Here is a 15,104-nt window from a genome sequence, read left to right as displayed (position 1 = left end):
CAAGTTATGAACAAGATAGGTTCTATAGGTTTGTTCTTAAGGTGGATTTATATGTAAGTTGGAACAGGTACATTTTTAAGTGTAGCTACAGCCATATATACGTGTGTGTGTGTGTGTGCACAAACACACTTTAGATAGCTTAGAGAAGGGTTAACACATTTGTGGTGTTTGCACTCCTGTTCAGAAGATTTCACCTGACTTTATGTCCCTGTGAGAATTGGATTTTGAAAAAACTGGCTTGTTGTGGAAACAAGGATTGGTGCTAAAGCTTCAGTGGAGACAACTTTTCCCTGTGATAAGACTTTCAGGGGTGAACTGAATTTCCCTTCTGGTAAGTAGATTTCTCTCACTTTCTCTTGTCTCTGTTGTTAGATGTTTGTAACTCTGGGACTGCCTGTAAAACCTGAATTCAGGCTATTTCACACTACACAATTACTATACCATGATTCCACCATTTTATTTATACTATGTAATAGTGGGATTTGTAATTTTGTTATTCATTTGTATTGTATGATAATTCTAAGGTGAACCTATCATGCAGTTTTCTTGGCAATTTTTGTTCAGAGAGAGTTTGTCTTTGCCTTTCTTTGAGGCTGAGAGAATGTGACTTGCCCAGAGCCTGGATCAGATTAACTACCTCCATGAGTGACGGTGCTTAATCTGAAAACATTTGTTAAGATCACTGTAGGTTCAACATAGGATGGCAGTGCATTGAAGGAACACAAGAACAGCAAGTGCAAATCACGTGACCTCTCCCTAGAAGTCAAGACGACTAAACTGGCTACTTCATCACACTAGAGAATGAATTCACTTTAAATCTGGCTTCTGCCTCTTGCAGAATTCTGGGGTTTGTAGTTTAGTGAGGCTGTTAAAGGCTCCTCCCTAAACTACAAACCCCAGAATTCTGCAGGAGGCAGCAACCAGATTTAAAGTGGATTCATTCTCTAGTGTGACTAAGATTGACGCTGTTTTTGGAGATAAGCTGTAAATCATACATTAATTTTAAAGCATTTTAGTTGATTCAATTTTTACTATGCTGTAAGTGTGATTTACATCTATTTAATTACTTACCACATCTATTTAATTACCTTTTTGGCTAGTTACTATAAGTTTGTATTGATGTGTTTGTTTACTATTTTGATTTGGTTTGGTTTCTTTCTATTGTTTATTATGGCATTGAATGTTTGCCTTCTTTTCTTGGAAACCACCCTAAGTCCTCCCTGGGAGATAGGGTAGTTTATAAATAAAGTATTATTATTATTATTATTATTATTATTATGATTATTATTATTATTCATGAAAAGACTCACTAGAAAAAACAACAGTGCTTGAAAAGGTAGGCGGCAGTACAGAAAGAGGAAGATCCCATTAAAAGTGGATGGACTCAATCAAGGATGCCATACCCCTGATTCTGCAAGTCTTAAGTACGGCTATTGATGATAAGGAGAGTTTCCTTGGGCATCTCTCATTAATAGGATTGGAATAATACAAGTTTATCTGACAACATTTAACTACAAGCTGGAATAAGTCCAAAGAAGGGTGACCAAAATGATAAAGAGTCTGGAAAAAAAGCCCTTAAAGATCTGGGCATGTTTAGCCTTCAGAAGAGAAGACTGAAAGGAAACATTATGGCCATGTATAAATATGTGAGGGGAAGTCATAGAGAGGAGGGAGCAAGCTTGTTTTCTGCTGCCCTAGAGACTAGGACAAGGAACAATGGCTTCAAACTACAGGAAAGGAGATTTCACCTGAACATTAGAAAGAACTTCCTGACTGTGAGAGCTGTTCAGCAGTGGAACTCTCTGCCCCGGAGTGTGGTGGAGGCTCCTCCGTTGGAGGTTTTTAAGCAGAGGCTGGATGACCATCTGTCGGGGTGCTTTGAATGTGATTTTCCTGCTTCTTGGCAGGGGGTTAAACTAGATGACCCATGAGGCCTCTTTCAACTCTATAATTCTTTGATTCTATGAAATTGAGAGTCCTAGTTCAGAGAGCTTTGGCTCCTCACCAAACTACAACATCCAAAATTACAGGGGCTGCAGCCACGACAATCAAAGTTGAATCATAGTGCTATAATAGTATGTTATGGGGCTCCTAAGTTGTATCTGCTATCTACACCAGGCACGGGCAAACTTCGGCCCTCTGGGTGATCTGGACTTCAAATCCCACCATTCCTAACAAACTCAGGCCCTTTCCTTTTTGCTTAAGCAGCTGAGTGGGAAAAGGAAGGGGCCTGAGACTGTTAGCAATGGTGGGAGTTGAAGTCTAAAACACCTGAAAGGCCCAATTTTGTCTACACTGTAGAATGAATGCAGTGTGACACCACTTTAACTGCCATGCCTCAGTGCTATGGATTCCTGGATATTGCAGTTTGATGAGGCACTAGGACTCTTGGGCAGAAACTTGCAGAACTACAGCTTCTATAGCAATGAACCTTGGCCCTTATAAACTGCATTAATTCTAACGTGTAGCACCCTAAGGACCTCATCACACTAGAGGGCCGAAGTTTGCCCATGCCTGGTGTAGATAGCAGATACAACTTAGGATCCCATAATATACTCTCAATTTCATAGAATCATAGAACTGGAAGAGGTCTCATGGACCATCCAATCCAACCCCCTGCCAAGAAGCCAAGAAGCCGGATGGCCACCCCGACAGATGGCCATCCGGCCTCTGCTTAAAAACCTCCAAAGAAGGAGCCTCCACCACATTCCGGGGCAGAAAGTTCCACTGCTGAACAGCTCTCACAGTCAGGAAGTTCTTCCTAATGTTCAGGTGAAATCTCCTTTCCTGTGGTATAGGGAGGAGCCTTTAACAGTCTCACTAAACTACAAACCCCAGAAGTCTGCAGGAGGCAGAAACTGGATTCTCCTTAGTCTCAAAGGTGTTTTAATCCGTTTCAATGCAGCTATGTTTCCATTTTGCCAGCAGATGGCGCTGTGGATTTTAAAACTCTGGAGCGCCAAAGGAGGAAGCTGGAAAGTCTCACTAAAGTTTCTGAAGTGAGAAAGAAATGAAAGAGGTGAAAATTGTTCCTACTTAACCTTAGTATGTCTCAAACAATCCCATTTTCATATTGAGCAAAAAATGTGGGGCATTTTTTGCTCAATATGAAATTGTAATCCTTACAAAGAATTACACCATTGTAATCCTTTGCACACCTGAAATAGGACTTTCCTTACCTGTGTGCTATCATCGAAGGCGGTGTTATTTTCCTGCGTGGTTTTGAAATATCAGTTTACAGGGAAGTGTATTGACACTAGAGAATAAATGCACATAGGGACCACCAAATGGGGCATTTCCCAAACACCCAAACAAGAATCAAAGAACATGAAAGGCACTGCAGACTACTTCAACCAGAGAAGTCAGCCAGAGCAGAGCACCGGATGAACCAACCTGTACATAACATATTATGTGAGAACACAGAAATGTTGGACCACTCTAACAACTACCATGTCAGGCTACATAGAGAAGTCACTGAAATCCGTAAGCATTTGGACAATTTCAACAGAAAGGGGAAAAAAACCATGAGAATGAACAAAATCTAGCTACCAGTATTAAAAAAAACCTCTAAATTTATAACAGTAAATAAAGAACAACACTCAAACACAGGGGAACTCCAGACAAGAAACAACCAGGGACAGCTAATCACCTCTCAACAAAGGATTCCCCCAGGCAGTAACAAGCTACTCCTAAAAAGCTGTCAGGCCATCAAATACTAATCAAGGTGGCCAATTGAAACATTCACACCTACCTCCAACAGACTGGAGTTCTTTCTCCCACCCTGGACTTTCCACAGATATATAAACCCAATTTTCCTAGTTTCCAACAGACCTCACAACCTCTGAGGATGCCTGCCACAGATGCAGGCGAAATGTCAGGAGAGAATGCTTCTAGAACATGGCCATGCAGCCCGAAAAACTTACAACAACCCAGTGATTCCAGCCTTCGACAATACATTAAATGCACTCTGACACCACTTTGTCATGGCTCAATGCAAGGGAGGTGTAGTTTTACTGGTCTTTTGCCTTCTCTACCTGTGAACGCTGGTGCCTCACCAAACTACTCATCCAGGATTCCAGAGCATTGAGTCCTGGCGATTAAAGTGGTGCCAAACTGCATTCGTTCTACAATGCAGATCCCCCCTCCCCTCTCTCCCTGCTTCGATGCCCGCCTTTCTTGCCATTTCTACTCAATTGCATTCATCACTTGAGAAGGTTTCCCTAAAGTTGTTCTTAATCCCGGCTCATAAAGCCGAGACTTGTTCCAAAATTTCTGCAAACTAAAGTTTCTTGGTAAGAACTAAAGATGTATTATTATTTAGAGCCAAATTCAAGGTTTCATTGGTAGCAACATGAAAACATTCACTTCACTTCAATAACTGGACCCATTTGATTGGCCCATTCTGCATGGCAGGGGGTTGGACTAAATGGTCAATGTGGTCTCTTCTAACTCTATTATTCTATGAGAGTTTTGGAAAACAGTGGGTTGCTGAGAGTTTTCGGGGCTATATGACCATGTTCCAGAAGCATTCTCTCCTGACGTTTCGCCTGCATCTATGGAAGGCATCCTCAAAGGTTGTGAGGACAGTTGGAAAATAGGAAAATGGGTTTATATATTTATGGAAAGTCCAGAGTGGGAGAAAGAACTCTTATCTATTGGAGGGAGGCAATGTTACAATTGGCCACCTTGATTAGTATTGAATAGCCTGGTAGCTTCAAAGCCTGACTGCTTCCTGTCTGGTGGAATCCTTTGTTGGGAGGTGTTAGCTGGCCCTGATTGTTTCCTGCATTTTGGAAAACACTTTATAACCTTGTTTTCCCCTCTTACAGAGACAATATTTTCCCCCATTTTCCTTCTGTTTGGGGATGTGTTTTGGGAACTGTTCCAAGCACCACCAAAAGACTGTTTTAATTCGGGATAACGTTGATTTAACTTTGGCCGCATCTACACTACATTGTCGAAGTCGTGCATTTTGACAGCACTTTGAACTGTCATGGCTCAAAACTATGAGGATTGTAGTTGTACAAAGTCTTCTCGACCATACCCCCGGGCTTCTATAGCACAGAACAATGGCTTCTAAAGTGGTGTCAAACTGCATTAATTCGACAGTGAAGGTGAACAGACAGTTTATGTGACAGAATGGCAAAAGGGAAGCTTTGGCTCTTCTGCTCTCTCCCTTTCCTTTTTTCTCCTTTGGGTAATTTTCTTGGAACTTCGCCCCCCCCCCCTTCACAATTTGGCAATCTCGAAACGAATTAAATAAACGGTGCATCTACATGGGCAAACTTGGGCCCTCCGGATGTTTTGGACTTCAACTCCCACAATTCCTAACAGCCTCAGGCTCTTTTCTCAGGCCTGAAGCTGTTAGGAATTGTGGAAGTTGAAGTTCAAAACACCTGGAGGGCTCAAGTTTGCCCATGCCTGATCTACACTGTAGAAAGAATGCAGTTTGACACCGCTTTAACTGTCATGGCTCAGTGTTATGGAACTCTGGGAATTGTCGTTTCACAAAGATTTAGCCTTTTCTGCCAAAAGAGTGCTGATGCCTCACCAAAGGACATCTTCCCTTATTTCATAGCATTGAGCCATGACAATTACACTGGTGTCCAAGTGCATTATTTCTACAGTGTAGATACTGCTCTAATCAAAGAGGGGAAAGAAAGACGGTTTTATCTCGGCTTGAAGGTAGGCGTGAATGTCCTCCAACCTTAGCGTCGGCTTTTCTTCAAATGTCAAAGAAGTGATGGCAATATTGTGTGTGTGTGAAGCTTTGAGAACTTTAGGAAAAAGGTACCACAAGCTCTAAACTTTTTAAATCCACACACAATCTTAGGGTGCATCTACTGTAGAAATAATACAGTTGGATACCACTTTTAGCTGCTCAGTGCCGATGGGAGTTTTTTTTTTCCGAGAGTCACCAGCTTTATTGGACAGAGAAGGAGGAAGACCACGTCCAGATACAACTCCGAGGATCCCATGTAGCATTGAGCTATGATTGATCCCCTTCCAAGCGCGCCACTGAAGCTAATGGAAAACAAAACATAATACTTGAACGAAGGCTTTCATGGTCGGAATCACTGAGTTGCTGTGAGTTTTCCGAACTGTATGGCATTCCCTCCTGACCTTTCGCCCACATCTATGGCATGCATCCTTAGAGGTTGTGAGGTTTGTTGGAAGCAAGGCAAGTGGGGTTTATATATCTGTGGGATGTCCAGGGTAGGAGAAAGAACTCTTGTCTGCTAGAGGCAAGTGTGAATGTTGCAATTGGCCACCTTGATTAGCATTTAATGGCCTTGCAGCTTCAAAGCCTGGCTGGTGACTGCCCGGGGAAATCCTTTGTTGGGAGGTATTAGCTGGCTCTGATTGTTTCCTGTTTGGAACTCCCCTGTTTTTTTAGTGTTGCTCTTTACTTACTGTCCTGATTTTAGAGTTTTATAGAGTTCATTTTCATGGTTTCCTCCTTTCTGTGGAAATTGTTCACATGCTTGTGGATTTGAATGGCTTCTCCGTGTCGTCTGATATGGTGGTTGTTAGAGTAGTCCAGCATTTCTGTGTTCTCAAATAACATGCTCCGTCCAGGTGGGTTTATCAGGTGCTCTGCTATGACTGACTTCTCAGGTAGACTTATCACACTAGAGCAGTGGTTCTCCATCTGTGGGTCCCCAGATGTTTTGGCCTTCAACTCCCAGAAATCCTAACAGCTGATAAACTGGGTGGGATTTCTGGGAGTCGTAGGCCAAAACACCTGGGGACCCACAAGTTGAGAACCACTGGACTAGAGCGTGGATACACTTTTAACCCATTTTATGCCTCCTGCAGAATTCTGGAGCTCGTAGTTCACTCAGGCAGAATTCTGCAGGAGGCAGAAACCGGATTTAAAGTGGATCTATGCTGTAGTGTGATGAGGCTGTTAGTCTGCAGTGCCTAACTTCTCTGGTTGAAATAATCTGCAATACCTGAAGGTGAAGTTTCTGGGCTTAAGGTTCTCTTTGGGCTTACATGGGTAGTTTCCTCTATATCAGTGGTTCTCAACTTGTGGTTCCCCAGGTGTTTTGGCCTACAACTCCTAGAAATCCCAGCCAATTTACCAGTTGTTAGGATTTCTGGGAGTTGAAGGACAAAACATCTGGGGACCCACAGGTTGAGAACCACTGCTCTATATGAAGAAGAAGGAAAGCAATGTGTGTGGTGGGGGGGGGGGTGCCCACAAGTTGTGCTGTAAGAGTTTTCCATCCCCCAGTGTTTCTTAATAGGTTGTTGTAGGTTTTTCAGGCTGTATGGACATGTTCTAGAAGCATTCTCTCCTGACGTTTCACCTGCATCTGTGGCAGGCATCCTCAGAGGTTGTGAGGTCTGTTGGAAACTAGGAAAATCTATATAAATAAAAATGTAATGTTCGTTTGTGGGATTAACATAACTCAAAAACCACTGGATGAATTGACACCAAATTTGGACACAATACACCTATCAGGCCAACGAGTGACCATCACTAAAAACACACAGCAGAAGAGACTTTAAAAGCCAAAAAAACCCAACAGAAATTACATTACATCACATGCACAAAATCATACACATATATATGCAAACACACATATACACAAATATATGCACACACAAAACACATATACACAGACTGGGTCACAGCAAGGTATGGCAGCAGGCTGCTAGTGGGTTTATATATCTGTGGAAAGTCCAGGGTGGGAGAAAGTACTCTTGTCTGTTGGAGCTAGGTGTGAATGTTTCAGTTGGCAATCTTGATTAGTATTTGTTGGCCTGACAGCTTTTTAGGGTGCCTTGTTACTGCCTGGGGGAATCCTTTGTTGATTAGTTGTTCCTGGTTGTTTCTTTTCTGGAGTTCCCCTGTGTTTGAGTTTTGTTCTTTATTTACTGTTACAATTTTAGAGTTTTTTAAATACTGGTAGCCAGATTTTGTTCATTTTCATGGTCTCCTCCTTTCTGTTGAAATTGTCCACATGCTTGTGGATTTCAATGGCTTCTCTGTGTAGTCTGACATGGTGGTTGTTAGAGTGGTCCAGCATTTCTGTGTTCTCAAATAATATGCTGTGTCCAGTTTGGTTTGGTTCATCAGGTGTTCTGCTATGGCTGACTTCTCAGGTTGGGGGAATCCTTTGTTGAGAGGTGGTTGTGAGAGTGGTCCAGCATTGTCCAGGTTGGTTCATCAGGTGCTCTGCCATGGCTGACTTCTCTGGTTGAAGTAATCTACAGTGCCTTTCGTGTTCCTTGATTCCTGTTTGGGTAATTCAGCGTTTGGTGGTCCCTTTGTTGACTTGCTTGGCTCTGAGGAACTGGGGGTGGTGACGGCCGACAGGGAGCTCTGGCGTGGGCTGGTCCATGAGGTTGAATTAGCCTGCAGTGCCTTTCATGTTCCTTGATTAGTGTTTGGGCAATGCAGCGTTTGGTGGTCCCTTTGTAGACTTGCTTGACTCTGAAGGAGCTGGGAGTGGTGACAGCCGACAGTGAGCTCTGGTGTGGGCTGCTCCACGAGGTTGAATTACCCTGCAGTGCCTTTCATGTTCCTTGATTAGTGTTTGGGCAATGCAGCGTTTGGTGGTCCCTTTGTAGACTTGCTTGACTCTGAAGGAGCTGGGAGTGGTGTCGGCAGACAGGGAGCTCTGGCGTGGGCTGCGCCACGAGGTTGAATTAGCCTGCAGTGCCTTTCATGTTCCTTGATTCGTGTTTGGGCAATGCTGCATTTGGTGGTCCCTTTGTAGACTTGCTTGACTCTGAAGGAGCTGGGGGTGGTGACGGCCAATAGGGAGCTCTGGCGTGGGCTGGTCCATGAGGTCACTTGGAAGTGACTGAGCGAGTAAACAACATGTAGACTTGTCCACAGCTGCATAGTATACGATAGACTCCTGCAGTGGTGAGAGGATCCCTCTTGTCCTTTGCTGAAGGTAGCATTTGTTGGATTTTTCTTAGTGGGTCTCATCAGCTTCTTAATAGCTTTGTTGTACTTAGGAATGGAAGTTTGGTCTCTTTTGTCGGAAGTCTGTACTTTTGGTGAGCGCCTTGGATTTGGCCCTCCCTGCCACCGACAGCACGTGAAGATGGGGGCAAGGGGGGGGATGGGGAGGAGGAGGCGCTGGGCCTGTGACTGAGGGCCCGGCGACAATTAAACCCGGTAACGAGACACTGGGCAGATGTGTTTTCATGGCGCTGTAAGATAAACGCCGTGTTAAATGCCTGACAACTTCCCCGAAGCAATCAGCAACAGTTTACGAGTGCATAAAACCGGGAAGACCGCTCCTCGGGTTGCTTTTTTTATTATTATTATAAGGCCCGCATTTAAAGCTGCCTATAAATTCTCCCCAAACCCAAGGCAGTGGCGAGCTGTTGAGCAGCTCCCTTTCCCCTTGGGATTCAAGGAAGAGATTGAAAGAGGGAAGAGGAGCAAAAAAGAGAAAGGAAAGGCGACAATGGAGGAGCCGTCGAGCCCAGGAACGGGCAAACTTCGGCCTTCCAGGTGTTTGGACTTCAATTCCCACCATTCCTAACAGCCTCCGGCCCTTTCCTTTCCCCCCTCAGCCGCTTAAGCTTAAGGAAGGGGCCTGAGGCTGTTAGAAATGGTGGGAGTTGAAGTCCAAACTCCTGGAAGGCCGAAGTTTGCCCATGCCTGAGCTAGACTCCTATAATACGGTTTCAAACGGTATTATATTGTGGTGCAGATGGGTCTTCTGTCTCCACAAGACACCCAACTGTTCTGATCCTTGAAAGAAAAAAAAACAACCCACTCAGACACACAAGGGTTCCCCTGGCCAACCCCATTGGTGAATCTATTACAGAGATTAATAGATTATTTCTCCTTTTTCAGCTAATTCTCAACGGGGAAATTGAACCATATGGTAAGGGGAGAATTAGAATTTCATCACATTAGAGCGAAATGTAATGAAAAGAGTCCCAACACCTGGGGCCAACCGCGAAAGGCACAATTAAAAGGGGTTTTTTTTAAAAAAAAAATGAAACCAGGAAGAAGAAAAACCCAAATTTCAAAATCTTCTGTGATTTATATAAGCACGATGAAATGGAAAGTTTGAGAGAATATTCTTTGGTGGTAGAGAGATATATTACAAAATGAAGACTTAAAAAGCAGACTTTGCACACTGGGTGTTTTAAAGGCAGAATCGAAACTGAACACGCTTTAAAGACGAAATCTGATTCCTAGATTTCAATGTTACATTCTTTTTGTTTACAAAGAAATGCAAAAAAAGGAAATAAGGAAAAAGAGAACTTAAGCGCGAGTTTGAGATAAAGCAAATATTTAAGTCTGTTGTAGAAGGCTTTCCTGACCAGAATCACTGGATTTCTGTGACTTTTCCAGGCTGGATGGCCATGTTCCAGTAGCATTCTCTCCTGAAGTTTCACCCACACCTATGGCAGGCATCTTCAGAGGTTGTGAGGTCTGTTGGAAACTATTTAAGTGGGATTTATATATCTGTGGAATGTCCAGGTTGGGAAAAAGAACTCTTGCCTGTTAGAGGAAAGTGTGAATGTTGAGACTGATCACCTTGATTAGCATTGAATAGCCTTGCAGCTTCAAGGCATGGCTGCTTCCTGCCTAGGGGAATCATTTGTTGGGAGTTGATTAGCTGGTCTTGATTGTTTCTTGTCTGGAATTCCCCTGTTTTTGAGTATTGTTCTTTATTTACAGCATATTATTTGAGAACACAGCAGTGCTGGACCACAATAACCACCATGTCAGACCACACAGAGAAGCCATTGAAATCCACAAGCATGTGGAAATATAGTAATATATAATACTGATATGGTACTATGCTAATAATATAATATATTGTATGTGTGTGTGTGTGTGTGTGTGTGTGTATCTTGTAAGCCGTTCTGAGTCCCCTTTGGGGTGAGAAGGGAGGCATATAAATGTAGTAAATGAATAAAATAAAATAATAAATTTCAACAGAAAGGAGGAAACCATGAAAATGAACAAAATCTGCCTACCAGTATTTTAAAAACGCTAAAATCAAGACAGTAATTAAAGAGCAACACACACAAAACAGAGGAAATCCAGACAAGAAACAATCAGGGTCAGTTCATCACCTCCCAACAAATGATTCCACCAGGCAGGAAGCAGCCAAGCCTTGAAACTGGACGGCTATTCAATGCTAATCAAGGTGGCCAATTGCAACATTGAAACTTGCCTCGAATAAGTTCTTTCTCCCACCCTGGGCATTCCACAGATATATAAACCCCACTTGCCTTGTTTCCAACAGACTTCACAACCTCTGAGGATGCCTGCCATAGATGTGGGCGAAACGTCAGGAGAGAATGCTTCTGGAACATAGCCATACAGCCCTGATATTTAATCACAGCCACCCAAATATTTAATCATACAAAATAATGAGTTTCACATTACAGGGGAGTATCAGATGGATACTGAAGTTCGTGAAGTCATACTCATTAGAAAAGATCCTGAAGGGAGTACGACATACCTGTTGTATGTGATATGTGTACCCTGGAGTGCCTTGTAAGCCTGAAGAGCTCAGGTGGCAGGATATAAATACAGATTATTATTATTATTATTATTATTATTATTATTATTATTAACACAACAAGATGTGTCCACAGCAGACAAGATCACTCTGCTGGCTGTTGTTTTGGATCACACGTCGGACACTTCCCAAGTGTCTAGGACTATGTGATGTATTATTATTATTATTATTATTATTATTATTATTATTATTATTATCTGACACACAACAAGGTGAGTCCACAGCAGACAAGATCACTCTGCTGGCTGTTGTAATTATTATTATTATTATTATTATTATTATTATTATTAAGGACAGAGGAAGGAAGGTAGAATTCTTCAGGTTTTCATTGGGAGGGACTCATCTCGAGTAGCAATGGCGGGGGAGACCTCCAAGGCAAGATCCTCAGATTCCCAGAAAGTAGAAGATGGCTAAAAGTTAAGGAATAGGGGGAGGAGGGGGAAGTCCTTTTAGCAACCCCCACAAAACAGGTAAATGAATCTTTCACTGTTGACTTGCAACACGTGGGAGACGCGGATGCGGGAAAAAGGGGGCCAAGGGAGTGAGGAAAGTGGGGAAACCCGTCCCAAAACATAGGAAACAAGGGGGGAGGGAGGAGACGTTTGGGCGCCGCGTTGTGGCGGGGGCAAAGTTCGCGCAAAGTCCGGAGTTGGCTTTGGGAGGGTGGAAAGAGGGGCGCATGGAGCGTGGATGGCGCCCATCCCTCTCCCTCTCCTTTCCCCAAACTCCGCCCGGGTGGTGCCCCTCTGGGCCCTTTGCCATCGGAGGCCGACCCGAGGAGGGGCTCGGAAAGGAAGCGACGCACGTGTCACGCTTCCAAAGCGGCGGCGGAGGAGAGCGGAGGGGGGGGGGGGAAGAGGCTCCTAATCGGACGCAACGCCTTGCAAACATATGCGCGAAGCTGTGCCCACAGATGGCCGCGAGAAGAATGGCGCGGGCGCCTTTTATGAAGCGCGGGCGGCTGCCTGTCGTCGCCTCCTCCTCCTCCTCCTCCTCCTCCGCCTCCTCCTCCTCCTTTCCGGAGTGAGAGAGAGAGAGAAAAGGAGGAACTCCTCCGAGTCCCGAGCCAAAGCCGTGCGCCTGGGCTCGTTTGTTACCGTTTTAATCCTATTAATTAAAACGTTAACCTGATTGGGTGGAGAGCGGGGTCCCAACAGGCGAGGCGGCTCCATCATCACCTTCGCGGAGAGATAATGAGGTAAAGAGGCTCCCCCGGCTGCGGCGGCAGAAGCAGAGAGCGAGAAAGAGAGAGAGAGGGAGAGAGAGGGCGCTTCCTCTCTCTTCCTCATCCCCCCTCTCTCCCCCTTTCCTTCGCCACCCCTCGGTGGGTCCCGGAAATCTCTTGAAGGTGAATCCAAGCAAGATAAACGGCGCGAGAGGCTGGCTGGCAGCTCACAATGCCTGAGCCCTTCAGAGGGTGAGAGAGGCGGAGAGAGAGAGAGAGAGAAAGAAAGGGGGAGAGGAAGACGCACAGTGGAGAGAGAGAGGGGTAGAGAAAGAGAGAAAGGGGGAGAGGAAGACGCGCAGTGAAGGAAAGAGAGAGCGGGAGGGAGAGGGAGACGCGCCGAGAAGGAGGGAGGGACACGTTGAGAGTTGAGATTGAAAGAGAGAGAGAAACAGAGAGAGAGAGAGAGAAGGCGCGCCTCCGAAGAGAGCGAGAGGGAGACTCGAAACGGGGAGAAGGAAGAGAAGAAGGAGCAGGAAGAGCGGAGGCACCGGGAGCAAAGCAGCAACGGCGCCGTCTCCGTCCCTCTGAGGGAGGGAGACCCCTCGACCTTTGGAGGGTTGGGGGGAGGAGGAGAAGAGGAGGAGGAAGAGGAAGAGGAGGAAGAGGAGGAGGAGGAGGGGCGGGCGCCCATTTAGCGCCATGGAGCGGACGCTGCACCTGCCCACAGACGAGGACTTGTTCCGCAAGAGTTACAGCGCCTCGGCCAAGAGGATGGAGTCGGCCTTCCGCTCCCCGCCGCCGATGGGGCTGGACTTGGGCCCGCCGCCTCCTCCGCCCCGGGAGCCCCGCCATCCGCGCCCGCCTTCCCCGCTGGGCTGCTTCGAGGCCTCGGGAGAAGCGGAGAGCGGCCTCGGCGTGGGCGACCCCTCCTTGTGCCTCAAGTTCGGCCCGGGCTCGGCGGTGGCCGAGAGCAGCGGCGGCGAGCAGAGCCCCGACGACGACAGCGACGGGCGCTGCGAGCTCCTCCTGCGGGGGCCCGGCGGGAACGGAGGCGGCGGCGGGATGCCGGGGGGCGCCGGGGCCTCGCTGCTGAAGGGCCCCGAGGGCAACGGGCTCCTCCTCGGCGGGGGAAACGTGGTGGCGGCGGCCGGCGGGGGCAAGAAGTCCAAGGAGCAGAAGGCGCTGCGGCTGAACATCAACGCGCGGGAGCGGCGGCGCATGCACGACCTGAACGACGCGCTGGACGAGCTGCGGGCCGTCATCCCCTACGCGCACAGCCCCTCCGTGCGGAAGCTCTCCAAGATCGCCACGCTGCTCCTGGCCAAGAACTACATCCTCATGCAGGCCCAGGCCCTGGACGAGATGCGCCGCCTGGTCGCCTACCTCAACCAGGGGCAGGCCCTCTCCGCCGCCTCCTCTTTGCCCTCCTCGGCTGCGGCCGCGGCGGCAGCGGCGGCGGCAGCGGCGGCCTCTTTACACCCGGCGCTGGGCGCCTACGAGCAGGCGGCGGCCGCGGGCTACCCCTTCAGCGCCGGACTGCCGCCCTCCGCCGCCTGTCCCGACAAGTGCGCCCTCTTCAACAGCGTCTCCTCCAGCCTCTGCAAACAGTGCACGGACAAGCCTTAAGGAGGGAAGGAGCGGTGGAGAGAGAGACACAGACACACACTCAGAGAGAGAGAGAGAGGCGGACTCGCGGGGACTCTCCATCCCTCCTCTTCTTCCAGCCCTTCTTCCCCTCCACAGGACTTTGGCTGCTGCCTTCGGAGAGGTGCTTTGGGGGGTCTGAAGTGCAACTAGGGCCCCATCTACGCTTTGGGGGGAATCCAACTAGGGCTCCCTCTACACTGAGACGATCTGAAGGACTGAAGTGCAACTACATTGAGGTGATTTGGGGGACTGAAGCGCAACTAGGACCCCATCTCCACTGAGCTGCTTTGGGGGACTCAAACGCATTCACTAGGGCCCCATCTACACTGAGACAATGTGAAGGACTGAAGTGCAACTAAGGCCCCGACTACATTGAGGTGATTTGGGGGGAGGCTGAAGTGCAACAAGGGCCCCATCTACAATGGGCAGCTTTGGGGGACTCAAACGCATTCAGTAGGCCCCCAATCTACACCGAGAAGATCTGAAGGACTGAAGTGCAACTCCATTGAGGTGATTTGGGGGACTCAAACGCCACTAGGGCCACATCTCCACTGAGCTGCTTTGGGGGGGCTCAAACGTAGTCGGTAGGGCCCCATCTACACTGAGATGATCTGAAGGACTGAAGTACAGCTACATTGAGATGATTTGGGGGACTCAAATGGCTCTAGGGCCCCATCTACACTGAGCTGCTTTGGGGGACCCAAGCGCCACTAGGGCCCCCTCTACACTGAGAGGATCTGAAAGACTGAAGTGCAACTACATTGAGG

At 47.0% G+C, this 15,104-nt stretch overlaps 1 protein-coding gene across 1 annotated transcript; it reads left to right on the top strand.

Moving 5' to 3' along the window:
* Positions 1–12,532: 12,532 nt before the first annotated feature.
* On the top strand, positions 12,533–14,657 carry BHLHE22 (basic helix-loop-helix family member e22). The gene has a single exon (XM_060772738.2). The coding sequence runs from the start codon at positions 13,390–13,392 to the stop codon at positions 14,314–14,316; it is 927 nt and encodes a 308-aa protein (XP_060628721.2). The 5' UTR covers positions 12,533–13,389; the 3' UTR covers positions 14,317–14,657.
* The last annotated feature ends 447 nt before the right edge of the window (positions 14,658–15,104 follow it).

Source organism: Anolis sagrei, chromosome 4, assembly GCF_037176765.1.
Source record: "Anolis sagrei isolate rAnoSag1 chromosome 4, rAnoSag1.mat, whole genome shotgun sequence".
NCBI classification, from domain to species: Eukaryota; Metazoa; Chordata; class Lepidosauria; order Squamata; family Dactyloidae; genus Anolis; species Anolis sagrei.
This window is presented reverse-complemented; position numbering and strand designations above follow the sequence as displayed.